Source organism: Monopterus albus, unplaced genomic scaffold, assembly GCF_001952655.1.
Source record: "Monopterus albus unplaced genomic scaffold, M_albus_1.0 scaffold160.1, whole genome shotgun sequence".
Taxonomy (NCBI): domain Eukaryota; kingdom Metazoa; phylum Chordata; class Actinopteri; order Synbranchiformes; family Synbranchidae; genus Monopterus; species Monopterus albus.
Genome location: NW_018128040.1, coordinates 893,698 through 909,129, shown reverse-complemented (window position 1 = coordinate 909,129; position 15,432 = coordinate 893,698). Strand labels below are relative to the sequence as shown.

General features: G+C 42.1%; 2 protein-coding genes across 3 annotated transcripts in view; one reads left to right on the top strand and one right to left on the bottom strand.

The window, feature by feature from the left end:
* Nucleotides 1-169: 169 nt before the first annotated feature.
* Nucleotides 170-10,644, top strand: fanci (FA complementation group I). 2 transcript variants are annotated; one of them, XM_020615212.1, is made up of 37 exons: nt 187-555; nt 676-748; nt 893-1,023; nt 1,370-1,523; nt 1,665-1,722; nt 1,880-1,921; nt 2,121-2,244; nt 2,340-2,425; nt 2,530-2,662; nt 2,753-2,830; nt 2,913-3,049; nt 3,277-3,457; nt 4,257-4,344; nt 4,460-4,590; nt 4,668-4,738; nt 4,910-5,024; nt 5,104-5,226; nt 5,411-5,479; nt 5,564-5,665; nt 5,798-5,983; nt 6,150-6,271; nt 6,356-6,517; nt 6,747-6,926; nt 7,045-7,211; nt 7,307-7,383; nt 7,628-7,744; nt 7,817-7,868; nt 7,945-8,072; nt 8,215-8,280; nt 8,374-8,497; nt 8,558-8,727; nt 8,813-8,869; nt 8,962-9,021; nt 9,176-9,250; nt 9,436-9,531; nt 9,677-9,778; nt 10,003-10,644. In XM_020615212.1, the coding sequence occupies exons 1-37, from the start codon at nt 445-447 to the stop codon at nt 10,060-10,062; spliced, it is 4,008 nt and encodes a 1,335-aa protein (XP_020470868.1). In that variant the 5' UTR covers nt 187-444; the 3' UTR covers nt 10,063-10,644. The 2 variants fall into 2 exon arrangements, with proteins under 2 accessions (XP_020470867.1, XP_020470868.1); XM_020615211.1 differs by lacking the exons at nt 8,813-8,869; nt 8,962-9,021; nt 9,176-9,250; ... (1 more) ...; nt 9,677-9,778; nt 10,003-10,644 and having other exon boundaries at nt 170-301; nt 500-555; nt 8,374-8,560.
* The window catches only part of polg (polymerase (DNA directed), gamma), an 8,382-nt gene continuing 3,106 nt past the window's right edge, over nt 10,157-15,432 (bottom strand). Inside the window, exons 7-23 of the mRNA XM_020615213.1 lie at nt 15,319-15,432; nt 14,990-15,132; nt 14,720-14,837; nt 14,387-14,611; nt 14,197-14,314; nt 13,890-13,955; nt 13,699-13,812; nt 13,430-13,590; nt 13,269-13,322; nt 13,050-13,167; nt 12,812-12,947; nt 12,429-12,675; nt 12,206-12,328; nt 11,913-12,081; nt 10,980-11,188; nt 10,728-10,888; nt 10,157-10,240 (exon numbers count right to left, since the gene is read on the bottom strand). Coding sequence (XP_020470869.1) covers nt 10,176-10,240; nt 10,728-10,888; nt 10,980-11,188; nt 11,913-12,081; nt 12,206-12,328; nt 12,429-12,675; nt 12,812-12,947; nt 13,050-13,167; nt 13,269-13,322; nt 13,430-13,590; nt 13,699-13,812; nt 13,890-13,955; nt 14,197-14,314; nt 14,387-14,611; nt 14,720-14,837; nt 14,990-15,132; nt 15,319-15,432 — 2,341 coding nt within the window. The 3' untranslated portion in view covers nt 10,157-10,175. The remainder of the gene's footprint in view (nt 10,241-10,727; nt 10,889-10,979; nt 11,189-11,912; nt 12,082-12,205; nt 12,329-12,428; nt 12,676-12,811; nt 12,948-13,049; nt 13,168-13,268; nt 13,323-13,429; nt 13,591-13,698; nt 13,813-13,889; nt 13,956-14,196; nt 14,315-14,386; nt 14,612-14,719; nt 14,838-14,989; nt 15,133-15,318) is intronic.

Genomic DNA, 15,432 nt, shown 5'->3' with positions numbered 1-15,432 from the left:
GAAGTTGTTCTACTAAATGCTATATTTTTACTAGCAATTCTATAAATATTGGAGATAAATAATTTGACAATACAGTATACTAAAACAAGCATCATACTGTTGTGCATATTATACTGTGTAGTATATCAGGAATGATCAAATACTATGATTGTGGGATATTTGTAGTCAAACATGGCAACCCCCAAGCAAAACAGGAAGTGTCTGTCTTCTGGCGCGAAATTCACTAAAGCATATCTGCGTTGTTCCTAGGTTCTGTTGGATGTCCAGTGTTCAATGTAGTTAAAACGAATTGCAAGCGGGGGTAAAACCTTTATTTGTGCACTTTGTAAGAGTCAAATTGTTATCAAATTTAACATTTCGCTGCAGTAACAGTAAGTCTGTTGTGATTGCGGTCCCCTGCTTTCTCAAGGGAACTGTAGCCTTAAATTCACCAGTCAGCTCTGTATGTATAATGTGTTTATCATGACGGCTGAAATAGAGAAAATCATCTCACTGTCAGATGGAGACAGTACCGCTGAACTTCAGAAATACCTGTCCTCCTTTACAAATGATCGGGTAAGTTAACTAACATTAATTTGACCACATTTCTAGCTAATTGTTATATTGAGAACTCGCTTCCCGTCTGATGTCGGATAAATTAACGTTACTCCTCCTATTTGCTTTAATTCTTTCCAGCTAATCACAGTGATTACCAATAGTGCACTGAAGGGTAAGAAGGTCGGTGCTATGATTAAAGGCATATTTAAAGGTAAGTACGCATTCTTATACACCTACTGTTAGTATATCAGTGGTTTTAAAACCCAAGACAGCAACATAGGTGTTGCATCTCCATTCAGAACCATTAGTAAACAAACTATGTACACTATCATAAAGTGTGTGCTCTGCTGTTTAGGCTCTCCACCCAGTTGTACTGAAGGGTCAAACCGCAGACTACTTGTGTATCAACACTGCATCCCACTGTGTGAGTCTGGGGACCTTCAAACGGAGGTGGCTGCTGATATCATTGGACTGCTGATGCTGGAGGTAACATATAATATTTTTCCCAGAGTATCTATTTATACATAACACCATGCTAAGTGGCTTTTATTAATAATGACGGCTGCTCAGTCAGAGGGCAGCCACAAGTAATGAGATGCGCATGAAGTAATGCATTTTCTTGTTTCTGCCAGGGCAGTGGTTGTACAGGCCTCCAAATGTAATAGGCTTTGAATGAGAAATTATATGACAGCCTGTTAGTGCTAAAGGCTGTTTTGAGTTCTCTGCAATGCCTAATACTATTTGAATATGTGGAAGTGAGACGTGGGTGCATGGGTAATGCAATACTTATAATGCAAAACTCCCATTTTTGCCTCTTAAATGTTACACACAGACACGTACGCTGTCTGGGCCCTCTCTTGCACAACTGGCATCTCTTTTTGTTGAAGCCATTAAGATGGGGAAAATGAGCAGTGGGAAATCCCTGGAGTTATTTCCTACAGTGCTTACTGCCCTTGCAGCCTGTGATGCCTTGTCTTATGGCAAAGGTAAGTGCAAATTACTAACCATAGTATTTTGTTATGTAAAATTATACAAATATATCAGTGTCTTACCTGGTGTTGTTGTCTACAAGGTGAACATCTTCAGAGATGATTAATCTCTGTTCTTGTGGTTTTTTGTAACTTTAGGGGAACTCAGTGGTGAGGAATACAAGAAGCAGCTGATCAACAGCCTTTGCTCCAGCAGGTGAGGACATTTTAAAGTATATGTGTACACTATGTGCATGGAGGTTTTAGGTAGTTTTTGGTAATGTTTTGCTGCCTGTTTAAACCCAAACAATTTATTGATCACTGACAATTAGTAATAGGAATCACAGGATGTTTGTATTATTTTTTTCATACAGGTGGGACCCACAGTGTGTTATTCACCTGACAACCATGTTCAGGTAACACCTGTGATTATCAGGCCATTACATTCTAAAGCATTGTTCAGTTTCCTTCAGAATAATAACAGGTTACTTAAGTGCTCTTGAATTTTCTTGTTTTTGTATTGATTTTACAATGTTTCAGAGTTAGTGTTACAGCTGCTGTCAATCCATTGCTGTGAATTAGTCAGCAGTTTATTTTGTGTCTGCCTCGTTTTAGGGATGTGCCCCTGTCATCGGAGGAGCTGCAGTTCCTGGTGGAGAAAGTACTGAGGATGTTCACCAAACTGGATCTGCAGGAGATTCCACCTCTGGTTTACCAGCTGCTGCTTTTGTCTGCAAAGGTCTGTGAGTGGAACAATATGCTGATTTTCAGCTACAGGTAATTTTGTATTCCTCTTTCTTTTAAATATATAAATGCCTGTACTGTGTCTGTTAGGGTTGTAAGAAACAGGTCCTTGATGGAGTCATCAATTACTTTAAGAAACAAGATGTTCGCCAGAAAGAAGAGCAGAAAGATGCAGAGTGAGTGATTCATTCACTGAAAATGACATATACTCAGTTCACTTTAAATCTTACTGCCTACTTTCCATTTTCTGATTGTTATTTTTAACCGTCTCCCCCATCAGCAGTCTGGATCTAGAGGTTCAGTCTATTCCGCAGGACCGGTTGAGGCATGTGGAGGGTACAGCCATCCTTCACATGGTCTTTTCTATAAGACTTGACCATGAACTTGGGAGAGAATTCCTTAAAAGCTTTAAGGTAATGTATAACTTCTCCATGTGCTTTTGACAGTATTTGCTGCATTTCTAATGTAGAGTATGCCATAAATCTTGAATTTCTTTACTGCAGACGTCATATGGGGACCTTTGTCCTTTTAGTGTTGCACTACTGCTCTCAGTGACACGTATCCAGCGTTATGAAGAACAGGTGAGAAATCAGTATTGTACCTATTAATTCATATTATCTCTTCTGCTCACTAATGTTTCTCTACCATTCCCTGGTTGGGTAGGTGTTTGACATTCTAAAGGGAGCAGTCATCAAGAGCTTCAAAGATGAGCAGCTGCAGCAGGGCTCAAGGTTCCTGCAGGACCTCCTGCCTGGCCACTGCAGTGTGGCTCATATGATACTGGACACCATCAAGAACAGGTCCAAGCATCAACATATTTATGTGTTTGAGATCTTCACAACTAGGCATACTGTATACTTACATCATAAGAAAGTCTGGTTTCTGCATAATAATAAAAAAAAAACCATACAGTACGTCTTTCACAATAAAATAAAATAAATAGTTTTACCTGATGTATTGCCTTTAACATTAACACATTATTTGTATTTATTTCTCTCATATGGGTTCTGCTCTTTCACCTGTGTAGTGTGTTTGGTTGGGATCATGTCACCCAGGGGTTAGTTCAACTGGGCTTTTTTCTTATGGACACATTTGGACCCAAACCTGGACCATTTGGCAAAACCACAGAGGGGTCTGCTAACATAGCACGGACCCCCACTCAGCAGGCATGTAAGCTGGGAGGTCAGGTGCTTCTCCAGGGTTTTAAGGTAACATTTATATGTTTTTATTTGTTGGTTTAACATTTTTATAGAGTCTAAAGAACTGATGTCAACTACATGTGTATATATATATATATGTAGCCAATAATAAACAATTAAATATTCCAAAGAATGGGAGAGCATTCATATGGAAGTCAAGTATATGAGTTACATGATGTTTACCCATTATTTGGCTCCAAAGAGGGGGTGTCAGGCCATGCCATCGTAAATCTTCAGAGGCCCACAATAAGCAACAGCATACCCTTGTCTCAAAGCAACCCTAAATCCTGTCCTCACCCAAACAAAGAGCAGAAGACAGAAGAGTTGCAGAATTGAGGGGTCAAAAATGGCAGCATGTCACATTACTCATGGTGCTTCTAATAGTTCCAAACAGTTGGTTAAGATCCATTATTTTCTGTAGGAAATAGGTTTTTATCATCAATTAGTATTTTTATGACTTATACAGCCTTGCAAACTAATTCTGGGTTCTGTTGTTGTAGATAGCTCAGCTAGTTAGCTTGGTACCGAATTATTAAAGTGACCCAATATTTGAGAGAGACAGTCAAAAAGGTTCTAAAACATGTTTTGACACATACAGTATGTCGCTATCTTAAAATATCACAAGTATAATTATTGCTATTGATTTTAACTTCTTAATTTGGAAGAGAGCAGCCAAATCAATGTAACTATATGGTGCTGTTGCTAATGTTTGGAAGTACCATCTACCATTAGTGTGAAAAAAAAAAACAGTCATAGAGTTAATGAGGATGTCGCTTTGCTTCTTAATCCACTCTGTGTTCTATGGCAGATGCATGAGCCTATCAGAGGTGAGATACTGGAGCAAGTCTTGAATCGCCTGGTCACAAAGACGGCCTCACCTGTCAGTCATTACTTAGGTAACACAGCCTTTAGCTATAGGTCCCAGCTTTCAGATCTTCACCAGTGTCTAATTTGTTTGGTCAGTTTAGATTTTTTACTCATTTTTTTTCTATTTTACTTCTGTGTCATCAGATCTTTTCTCCGACATTGTGATTTCTGCTCCTATGATCCTCCTGGAGTCATCCTCCAAAGTGACAGAGACATTTGACCACCTGTCATACTTGCCCTTGGCCACTGTTCAGGGTCTACTAAAAGCTGTCCAGGTACCTAAAACAAACATACACACACACAGATTATAGAGGTTTCTGTTTCTTTATGTATTTCTGTGTTTCATTTCCAGCCCCTGCTCAAGGTCAGCATGTCCTTGAAAGATGCTTTGATTCTAGTTCTCCGCAAGGCCATGTTTTCCAGGTGTGTAATACTTTTTTCTTACTCTGATAAACCTTATTAGTAAAGTTAATGGCTCGAGCTTTAGTTGATGCATTTGAAAGCTTAACAGTAATTGAAAAGAAAGGCAGCTACGTACCTGAAATAGTGATCATTTCTTGTGCTGTTCTCCTCGCTCACTGACACTTCAACTAGCCAACTGGATGGCAGGAAGTCTGCGGTGACTGGCTTCTTGTTGCTGCTGAAGAACTTCAAAGTGTTGGGCAGCTTGGCCTCAAGCCAGTGTAGCCAGACAATCTCCTCCAGCCAGGTACAGTTGGACTGTGTAACTGTTTTTTCCATAGATGGATGTGGGTGTATAATAACAGTTGGTCTAAACCTCTGAATAGATCCAAGTGGACGTTCATTCTCGTTATAATTCTGCTGCCAATGAAGCATTCTGTTTGGAGATCCTCAGCAGCCTGCGCCGTTGCCTAGGCCAGCAGGCTGATGTGCGCCTTATGCTTTATGAGGTTAGAGAGTACTCTTCTATACAGTTATGTCTATGGCATCTTTTATACATATCTTTCAAATGCAGAGAGGCCCTAAAAACCCTTTTAGTATGATTCTTTAGTTATTAATCTATGCAGCTGTAATTCTTAATGTCATATGAGGTGTGTAAGGACATATGAGACAATAAGTTCTTGCCTGTTTCAGGGCTTCTATGATGTCCTCCGTCGTAACTCCCAACTTGCAAGCTCCATCATGCAGACCCTCTTCTCACAGGTATGCATGTTCAGTAGTACAATCGATATTTGTCATGTTTTCTGTATGCATGGGGAGCTGTATTTTGTGTGTTTGAATCCTTAGCTGAGGCGGTACTATGAGCCTGATCCAGACCTCCTTCCCCCTGTGAAGCTGGAGCCGTGCATCACAGCTCATGGAGACCAAGTCTACCTCCAGGAGCCACTGGTACCCCTTGTCTGCACTGTAGAAATTTTGCTGTTGTCCCCTTGTCTGCACTGTAGAAATTTTGCCGCTGTGTTTTTTTGCTGCGCTATTGTCTGCTATCAATAGTGTTTAATAGTGTTTGTTCCATCTCAGGGCCATCTGTTGAGCTATACTGTACATTGCCTGCTGTGGCTGCAGAACATGCGCCGATCAGCCAACTGCAACGCTGACAACAGTGACGACGAGGAAGAGGAGGAGGGATACCAGTCTGAACTACAGACAATTCTAGAGAGCATGACAAGACGCATAATCAAGAGTGAACTGGAGGACTTTGAACTGGTATGCATTCAAGACAGGAGCTTGCACATTGAGCTACATGATGTAGTTTGGCTCATTCAAAGGAAGCAGGAGAAGCTTTCCTCTGAACAGCATTATTACGTTGCTGGTTTTACTGATTATGTGATATGCACCATCATAAGCCATATACTGTTTGTGTGTTGGTCAGGACAAGTCTGCAGAGTTCTCAGTGGGATCCAGCGTTGGGGTAAGGAATAATATCTTCGCTGTGCTGGTGATAGGAGTATATGAGGTCCTCATGGAGTACAACTTCATGAAAGCCAACTACAGGTAACGGCATCTCTCTTGTATAGTGCACTGTGTTGTGAAAAGTGATGATATTTTTATTTATACTTGTGTGTGTGTGTGTTGCAGTAAAAGCCGCTTTGAAGAGCTCTTGGAACTGTTTAACCACTACCACAAGCTGTCTGAGATCCTGAGGGAGAAATCTGGAAAGGGTCGACTGCCCCCACACAAAACCCCCCGCAGTTTACTCTCTCTGGGCTTCATATCCACTCTCCTCACTGCGCTCTTTAGGTAAGTTCTCTCTGTGACTAGTTTTACATTTACCCAGATATAAAGATCACATTTTATGAAATGAACAAATACTGTATCTGGGAATGCATTCATTTGAGTCTTTTACCTGTTTCAACATTGGATTTTATGTTTATTTCAGTTATAATAATCTGTAGCCAGTACACAAATACATTTATCATATTATGTATTGCATTTGTCAGTTACAACTACTACAAATGTTTGTTTTCAGGGACAGCTCTCAGAGCAGAGAGGAGGCTCTCTCAGTGCTGCTTTCAAGTGGTGAATTTGTGCGTTATGCAGTAAGTGTAGCTGTACAGAAGATTCAGCAGCTGGAGGAAACTGGACACACTGACGGCCCAGATGGACAAAACATAGATAGAACTTTCCGCTTCCTCTGTGACATGACAAGGTTGGAATCCCGCCTTGGCCTAAATGCCAGCATTTTAATTGAACTGTGCTCATGGTTGTGTTCTAAGTGCTACTGCTGGACCAATGAGTGACCTGTCTTCATCTAATTATCTTGCCAGTGTACTGATGTGGCGATACACCAATGTCCCCCGTATAGTAGAGGATGCAGGGAAGAAGGAGAAGCGCTCCAGCCTGTCTCTGCTGTGTCTAGAAGGTCTACTCAGGATCTTCACAACCTGCCAGCAGCGCTACCCAGACAAGATGGCCCAGCTCCTCTCCAACATGGGTTAGACGTGACAGTTTTATGTAAAAGTACAAAATTTTAGGTTTTACACACGAATTACAGTACGTACCTGAAGTCGCATGTCGTCTTTCTTGTAGACATCACAGAGGATGATGCTGAGCCAGATGACAGAAGTGCTACAGAGATGAATTTCTTTTACATCCGACAGTTTCAGGTGCGCTTGTACAGCAGTTTTCTTTGGTGTATTTGTTTCCTACCCATCGACTGAAAACACAAAATACAGATAGGATGTGTTAGGCTAAAATTATCTCCCAGACTTCTATAGTAAAAACCACTTAAAATATGGGAGAAAGGCAGGTTTGACTTTTTCAGACAACAGTATTTTAAATGTCATGAGCAGTGGATAATTCCAGCCCGAGTATCACCACTAACATTCAGTTTTCTTTATCTGTCAACAGAGGGCGCTATTTACTCAGTTAAGTGGAGGTGAGGAGGACTTCAACAGCAAAGAGGCCCAGCTGCTGGTCAACATCTTGAGTGTGCTCTCGCTGCAGCTAAAGCCCTCCTCCCCACAGGTAGGTGTACTCCTATGTGTACTTCACAGAAGAGAGAGTAGTACTTGTTCTAATGCAGGACTACATCTACAGTTTGTTCAGATGATCACGTGGACTGTGAAAATCTGCAAAGAGACCAGTTTGGGTGAGTGACAGTTTATTTTGTATCCACATTAGGTGCAGTGAGGTCAGTTCTCAGGTGTGTTTCTTTCTCTTTTCAGAGGATTCCGCCTTTTCCAAGGGACTGCTCTCTCTTCTCTTTAACCTACATGTTCTCTATAAGAGTCCTGTAAGTTTGTTGCTGGAGCTCTGCCAAGACATCCACAGTCAGCTGGGGGATACTGACCAGGTACACGCAATTAGTTAACAGTACTAATAATTCATACATGACAGTAAATATGATCATCTTCTAATAATTGAGCCAGCACTATCATGACACTTTTTGAACTGGGGTAATTCATTTTATTTTGCTTTTCATTCTCCATGACCAGGATGTGGAAGTGGAAAAACAGTCTCACTTCGCCATTGTCAACATGAAGACTGCGACAACAGCAGCAGTGAGCACCAGTTTTCTAAGGCCTGATTTGCTGCCACACAGGTACTGCTCAGTCAGTGTGCTCACCATCTTTCATTTGAATTTCTTCCCCCAGCTGTTGGTGCTGTCTCAGGTTGACAGAGTGCTTGATGAAGTGGACTGGCTGATTGCCAGAAAGAAAAGTCAGATGACCTCAGGCAAATCTGGCTCAGGTAGAAAGTCTTTTACACTGATGCACAGTTGGATGATTGGTGATAATTGTGAAAGAATGCATTGCTATCAGTGAGTGGTACTAAAAGCTCTGTGGTGGCAGGATGCAATAGAGAAAGCTGTGACACTGCAACTTGGGACTCTTTTGACAGCACTGAGCGAGCTGATCCAGACGGCCCTGCTTCCTGGCACCTGCATTATTACGCTGCTGAGAGAACTGAGCCGCACATACACTATCCTCACCACCCTGGTCAAATATGTGCGTATTCATCCGTTCTGGGACCTCAGTGTGAATGTTTGTGCCATTTCCCCAGTGTGACATTATTCTCTCTGTGTTGTTTTAGTACATACAGGTGTGTGCCAGTGAGCACAGTGCACTGCCAGCTCGCTTCGAAAAGCTTGTGAGTCTCAAGTACAGTATCATCACTTGGTTTGAATCTTCCGGTATTTTCGATGCACTAACCTGGTGTTTCTTGTGTAATAATATGTGCAGGTCAAGCTCTCTGGATCCCACCTAACACCACAGTGTTACTCCTTCATCACATATGCACAGGTACAGCTTAGTTCAATAATGTAAGCTAATGGAGCTCCAGGTTTTCAGACAAAAGTAATGATCTACTTATGACTGTTCTGTTCAAGTTTTTTTGGTAATGGATCTGACACAAGCAACTTGATCCTGTTGATGTGTACAAACAATGATTTCTCAGAGTGGAGAATTTAGTGGTGGAGGTGCAGATGAAAAGAAGAAGAAGAAAAGGAATGAAGTGAACACCACTGCTTCTGTAAGGACACATAGTTGTGTAATTTCATTGTTAATGTGATTATAACAGTATCGTACATTCATGTGTTAGATGAAGCGAAATGTACAGACGCACTTTGAGGAAAACTTCTGAGCCTCAATTCCGTTTTGATTGAGTCCACTCAGAATTGCATTTGTTTATCCAGTTTTGTTTTGGTCTTTTGGTAGGCCAAACTTCTGCGTGAGACAAAGGCCATCCCTAACTTGATCTTCAGCATTGAACAGTATGAGAAATATCTAATCACGCTCTCAAAGAAATCAAAGGTATGTGTGAGTTGAAGCACGAGGTAGGTTTCTCAAAATAGGAGACTTGTAAAACAGAACACTGAGGAAAAACAAATGTCCCTGAACACAGTAAGCGCAGTGTTGTCAGTTCGGCCACGTGTTTTGCTCACATCTGTTTGTTCAGGTTAATCTGATGCAGTACATGAAGCTGAGCACCTCAAGGGATTTCCGCATCAATGCTGCTACTCTGGACGCAGCCTTGCAGGAGCAGGACAACAGTCAGGAGGTAAGTGCATCTTAGTTTGTTTACCTTAGTCTGCAATTGTTTTTCTCTTCCTCCCTTTCCTCAATTACACGAGTCAGATTTTTACTATCCAGATTTAGCCATTGCTGATGTATTTCCCATTTGTGATGTTTTAAATCCATCTGCTCTGCAATATTTAACACTCCAGTTCCAGCAGGCTTCTGGTGGGTGAGATCTTAGTGTCTTTCTTCTTCCACTGCTTTCAGACCACAGAGTCGCAGGAGACACAAACTCAAGAACCCAGACACAAGAAGAGGAAACAGTGAGCTGACAGAGGGCTCCCCGTGTTGCACATCTCCACAAATCTCTGCTCAGTTGATCTCGAATTTGCTTGACTGCTGAACAGCTGTGTGTTTGTACAGCTTGGTCCAAAAATGGGCTATTTTCCTTTGTTCAGAGAGCCTTGAGTGATGTCAATGACCTGGTAGATGTCCAAGGCTTCACCTGCGGAAAGATTTGTTGTTGAACAAGCTGTTTGTGTTCCTGTAGTTCACTTTATTCAGAAGAAAGATTTATTTTTTATGTGACATATTTCTCAACACAGTAAATAGATTTCTTTTGACTGATACTAAAATTCAATTTTACATTATTTGTAGATTTGAAGGACTAATTTCATGAGGATTGCTTTGTTAAGATACAGGCCACTGCTAAGGATCAGTTATTTAAAGTAGTACAGTTGTTAAGTTCATGCTAGTTGACATAACCGTACTTTATCATTCCTCAGCTACACTACTAAGGGAAGAGGTGGATCTCTGGTTTCTCACACACAAGATTTTCAGTACCAGTTTGTCAACTGCTGTTTTAAAATAAATATTCTTGCTTATTCGGTTTATTTACACTTTTATAGTCTTTGTTTTTTTTTTATTGTTGTTTTCATACTATAGAAGATTAAATAAATTAATAAAGGTTGGTGAGAATATGCAGAACTCACCAGGGGGCAGGCTGTATCTTCGTTCCAAACCTGTGGGGTTAGAGGGGGTCACACAGTCCATGGTGACCTCCTTCCTCAGACACTGGTCAATATCAACTGCACTGAAGAAAGCTACTGACTGGGGAAGGTCCTGCATGCCTACCGCGTGGGCAAACATACTCCTGCCATTGACAGAAGCACACAAACAGAAAAGCTGTTATTCTGGACTAGACAGTTTGACAGAAAAGAACCAATACTGAGCTGCAGACAGACCTCGTAAGCAGGTTTGCGATCTGAAGCGCCAGTGCTGCTCGGTAGCGGTCTTCGCTGCGGACGAGGTACCGCACCTCATCGTGGATGCTGATGCAGAAACGGCCATCGATGTTGTACTCCTCAAAGAGCCACTTCATGGACACCAGCATTAAATGTAGGTAGTCCACTGCTGAGCTCTGGACCACCCAGTTCACTCTGCTGGTGATGAACTGACAAAAGAAAAATAACATGAACATGTAAGGGCTGTCTGAAAGAAATGATTCTGTGGGTCAGAGCTGCAATTTTCCTGTAACCACACCTTACATCATGTGTATTTCTAAAAGTGCTACAGTACACAAATAGAGTACATGCAATCACTATCATAATCTGTATATAGTGTGATTAATTACTGTGTAAAAAGCCAGTCCAACATTAGGAATCATGCTGAATATATTGGACAGCATTTGTACTGAATTAGACAAACCGGTGCGTCTGAACACTCATTGTATGTGTTGTAATTGTGTCCAGATGTTGAGTGCATATCGACTATATAGTGCACTCGAAAATTTCACAATGGAATTTAGTGTACATGCCATGTACACTACTTTCTGCTAACAATCCCATAATGAAATGCTCTGCATTTTATCAGAGAGAAAGGTTCTGGTGAGCGGCTTTACAGCTGTTTGTATGATCCAAAATGATGACTAGTAAGTGTCTGAAATCTCAATTTACTGTTAGAGTGAACTACGTAGTGTACATTATATAGGGAACAGTGACTGAGGGGTGATGTTGGGCAAAGGCTTTGTTATTTTTGTGACTACATCTCAGTTCTGGCCCTGATTCCTAAATAAAGATTCCACTGGGATATGGGCAGTCAAAATGTGAATCTCCATCTACTAATGAAGCAAATTTTGGTCCTTGACTGGTCTGTCCCCCTGATCAGAGCTCTCTCACCTCATCCTTTACTGTCTTGGGCTCCAGCGCTCTGCTAATCCTGCAGCCTAGAACAGGAGTGGCCGGCTGGGCTGAGTAAGCGATACTCTCCAACTTATTGAACATGTCCGACTCAGTACCTCCAGTCCACAAACGTTTGCCAACGATATCCCACTTTTTCCGCCGAGCACTGAGAGGTGTAAGGAACAGAAAGAGATAGAGTGAAATCAATGGACAGAGCAGCTGAGAGGATGTAAGAGTACGTTGTTGCTCCTAGCAGCCATGTTTATGTGAAGTTTTACTTGCTCCCTCACCTCTTTGAGACCAGTTTGGAGATCCTCCGCAACTCCTGCAGTGAGACACTTCCATTTTCCTCCCTCTCCACCTCTATATCCAGTTCACTGACCAGCCATTCACCCTCCTCTGACAGCACATACCTAAAATATAAACACCAACATACAGTGCTAGAGCTTGACTTTGTTATCACTGCACAAACAACCGTGCTTGTTAACTAAAAATAACATCTTTAACGTGTACCTGCGTGTACCCTTTGTTAAAGCGTACATCTGCCTGGCCTTACTGGCAGCTTCTGTCTGACTGAGGCGATGGTTGAACTGCATCAGCAGCCTCTCAGCAAACGGTTGTCCTGCGCCATAGATGCGTCCATAGTTGAACACCTTGGCGTGCTCTCTGCTGATACCCACTGCATCAGCAGTGCGGCTGTGCAGGTCAGTGCCCTGACTCTTCTTTCCCTGAAGGGTCATCCAGCCAAATGCTGTGCATCCTAAACTCAGAGACATAAGATAAGTACTGTTAACATCAAATTTTGTTCAGACTAAAACAGATTAAAATGTACTATTTTCTGCAAGTTTACAAATAAGGCATTTAAGTAAACAAGATCTGATATGGCCAACTCTCACCATGCATGCCAGCAAAGTGAGCTTCTCCAAGTACAGCAGCAATCCACAGCTCCTGAGAGTCTACGTCTGCTCCCACCAGGTGATACCCCGGTGGTACCTGCACCATGGCCTTCAGCTCACTGCCTACACGATCCCGCTGGGAACCCAAAATACAGTCCGTAAAAATAGAACTCCTCTACTGATTGATAATCTCAAATTTGGGATATGTCATTTTTCTTTTGTTGACTGTGCCTTTTACCTGTGCATTACTGGCAGTCAGCCATGTTGGCTCCACAGCCCGACGTGTCACCGTTCCAGCCGTGACGACCTGAGGTAATATGGCACCATACTGACCCTCTTCATCAAAGTCTTTGTGCCTTTTGGAGACAAAAATTCTTATATACAGCAATGACTTCCACCCACTATAGGGCAGATCAGTGAATACAGAATAGCTACTTGGTGTATATGCTAAACAAACCTGATGACAGAATGAGGAAGCTCTCGCTTGCGAAGCCAAAGCACAGTCTGAGAACTATCAGGGGACACAATAACAATAGTGCACGCACCATCTTTATCTAACCAAAGTGACTGTGAACACCCAAGAACATGAATAACCTGATGACGGAAACGGATGCGTACCTTATACGTTTATGGGCATTCCTCCAGAAAGACATCATTTTGTTGATCTCCAGAGCTCGTGTTGCGTTGGTTCCACCCTGTCCCGCTCTAAGAGTACCATCCTCCATTTTGGACAGGAAGTCCTTTGAAAAAGGACTGCCAACATTGTTGTGATTACCATCCTGAAACACACATATTCTGTTAGATGATGATAGTAACTCATGGGAGCAACACTGTGCCAGTGATATTTATTCAGGGGACCCTAGATAAACAGTGAAACTTCACTTCACCTTATGAGGTAATTTGAAAAACCAGCATCCTGGGATATCCACATCATTGTAGGGCCCATTTCCATGATGATAATGGCAGTGACTCTCCTTTGGGACAGAAGGTGAATCTTGAGACTGTTTGATACAGAATACAGAGTCATACACCAAAATGAAATAAAGCTACAATAGAATAAAAACTACTGACCACTCACCCCATTTTGTAACATTTGGATTCCATTTTCCTCTGTCAGACTTTCCATGGAACTTAGCTCCTCTACCTTGAGATGAGGTTAAGTAACAGATATTAGCCCATGGATCTGATCAATGATCAAAAGTAGTGCTAACTAAAATAAAACTATTTGCACACACCAACCCCAGGCCCAGGCAATGCATATTTCAGAGGATATTTACACTTTAGCACATTTCTTTAGAAAAGTAAGAATACACTTTGGTAGATGCACCATGGAAAAGTTATGCTGCTTTTTGAACCAATCTGTAACAATTTATGAGTGTATTCACCTTTGCCCATACTGTGCTGTTTGTCAACATGAGGTCATCTGAGAGGTTGGAGTCCAGGTATTCAGGCTGCTCTTTGCTATTCTGCCCACAGTATTGTCTGTAAACACTCTCAATAGCCCTGTGGATCACAACAGAGCTTTAATGCACACGTCCACATCATGTCATAATGAGCAGGTATCACATACTGTACCTGTGTGGGCACACAGGACCTGTGTTTTCCTCTTGAGAACCTAAGTTATCTTTGCGTCCAGGTACCAGATAGCCCCACCCATATTTCTCTATGTAATGCAAGGGGAAACCATCCCACGTCAGGCCCATCAACTTAGGAGTCACTCTCATCTGCAGACTGATCAGGCTGGCTCCAGGTGACCAGCTGTCCTTCTCAGACATCTTTTCACACAGCTTACGATACCACCTGGTGACAGTAGAGGAGGAGAAGGACTGACTTGCACTGTCGGCAGCAAGTGGGAATTGAAAGATGATAAATACTGAATGGCTCTGCAGTGCTTGGGAGCGCTCTTACCCTGGATGCCCAGGCAGATGTTGCCTTCTCTTGGGAAGTTGATTCACTGTTCCCTTCAGTTGCTCCAGAGCCAGCCTGCTGGGACCCGCCATCTCCTCTTCAGTTGGAGGACCTGGATCTAAAGCCACCACAACTCAAATTCATCCCTCATTTGTAATTTTACACCGTTCTGCATTTTTGTTATACTATTTAAACTAAAAACAGCCATCTTAAAAAATAAATAAGGACAACACTTGCTCTATAGATGTGGCCCAGGATCTGGACTTTTACCTTCTTCCCAGTCTGGAAGAGGAGTAGCAACCTGGATTTCAGCTGCTTTTTTTGAGTGTTTCTTCTTGCTGGTTGCTACTTTCTTCTGCTTGAACTCCTGCACATCCCATTCAAGATCCCAAAGCCAGGGGTCTTCTTTGTATCTTAAACAAAAATATTAAACATATGGCTTTTATTGGATGTTTTATAGAAACCACTATAAAGTTGTCATCCCTGTCCCTTGGGAATGTCAGATTACGCATCCTGGACACAACTCAAACAGATCTACGGTAAAAACAAAAACAAACAAACAAAAAAAAAACTATGTTGACCAGTCGTGCTCTTCTGACCTGTCATCCTGCAGGAGCTGGCACGCATCATCCGCTAGAGTCATTAGAGACCTCTTCATCTCTCTCTCAAGCTCTTCGTAAACGTCCTGTGAGTCCTCCAGGTACCGCCCCCAG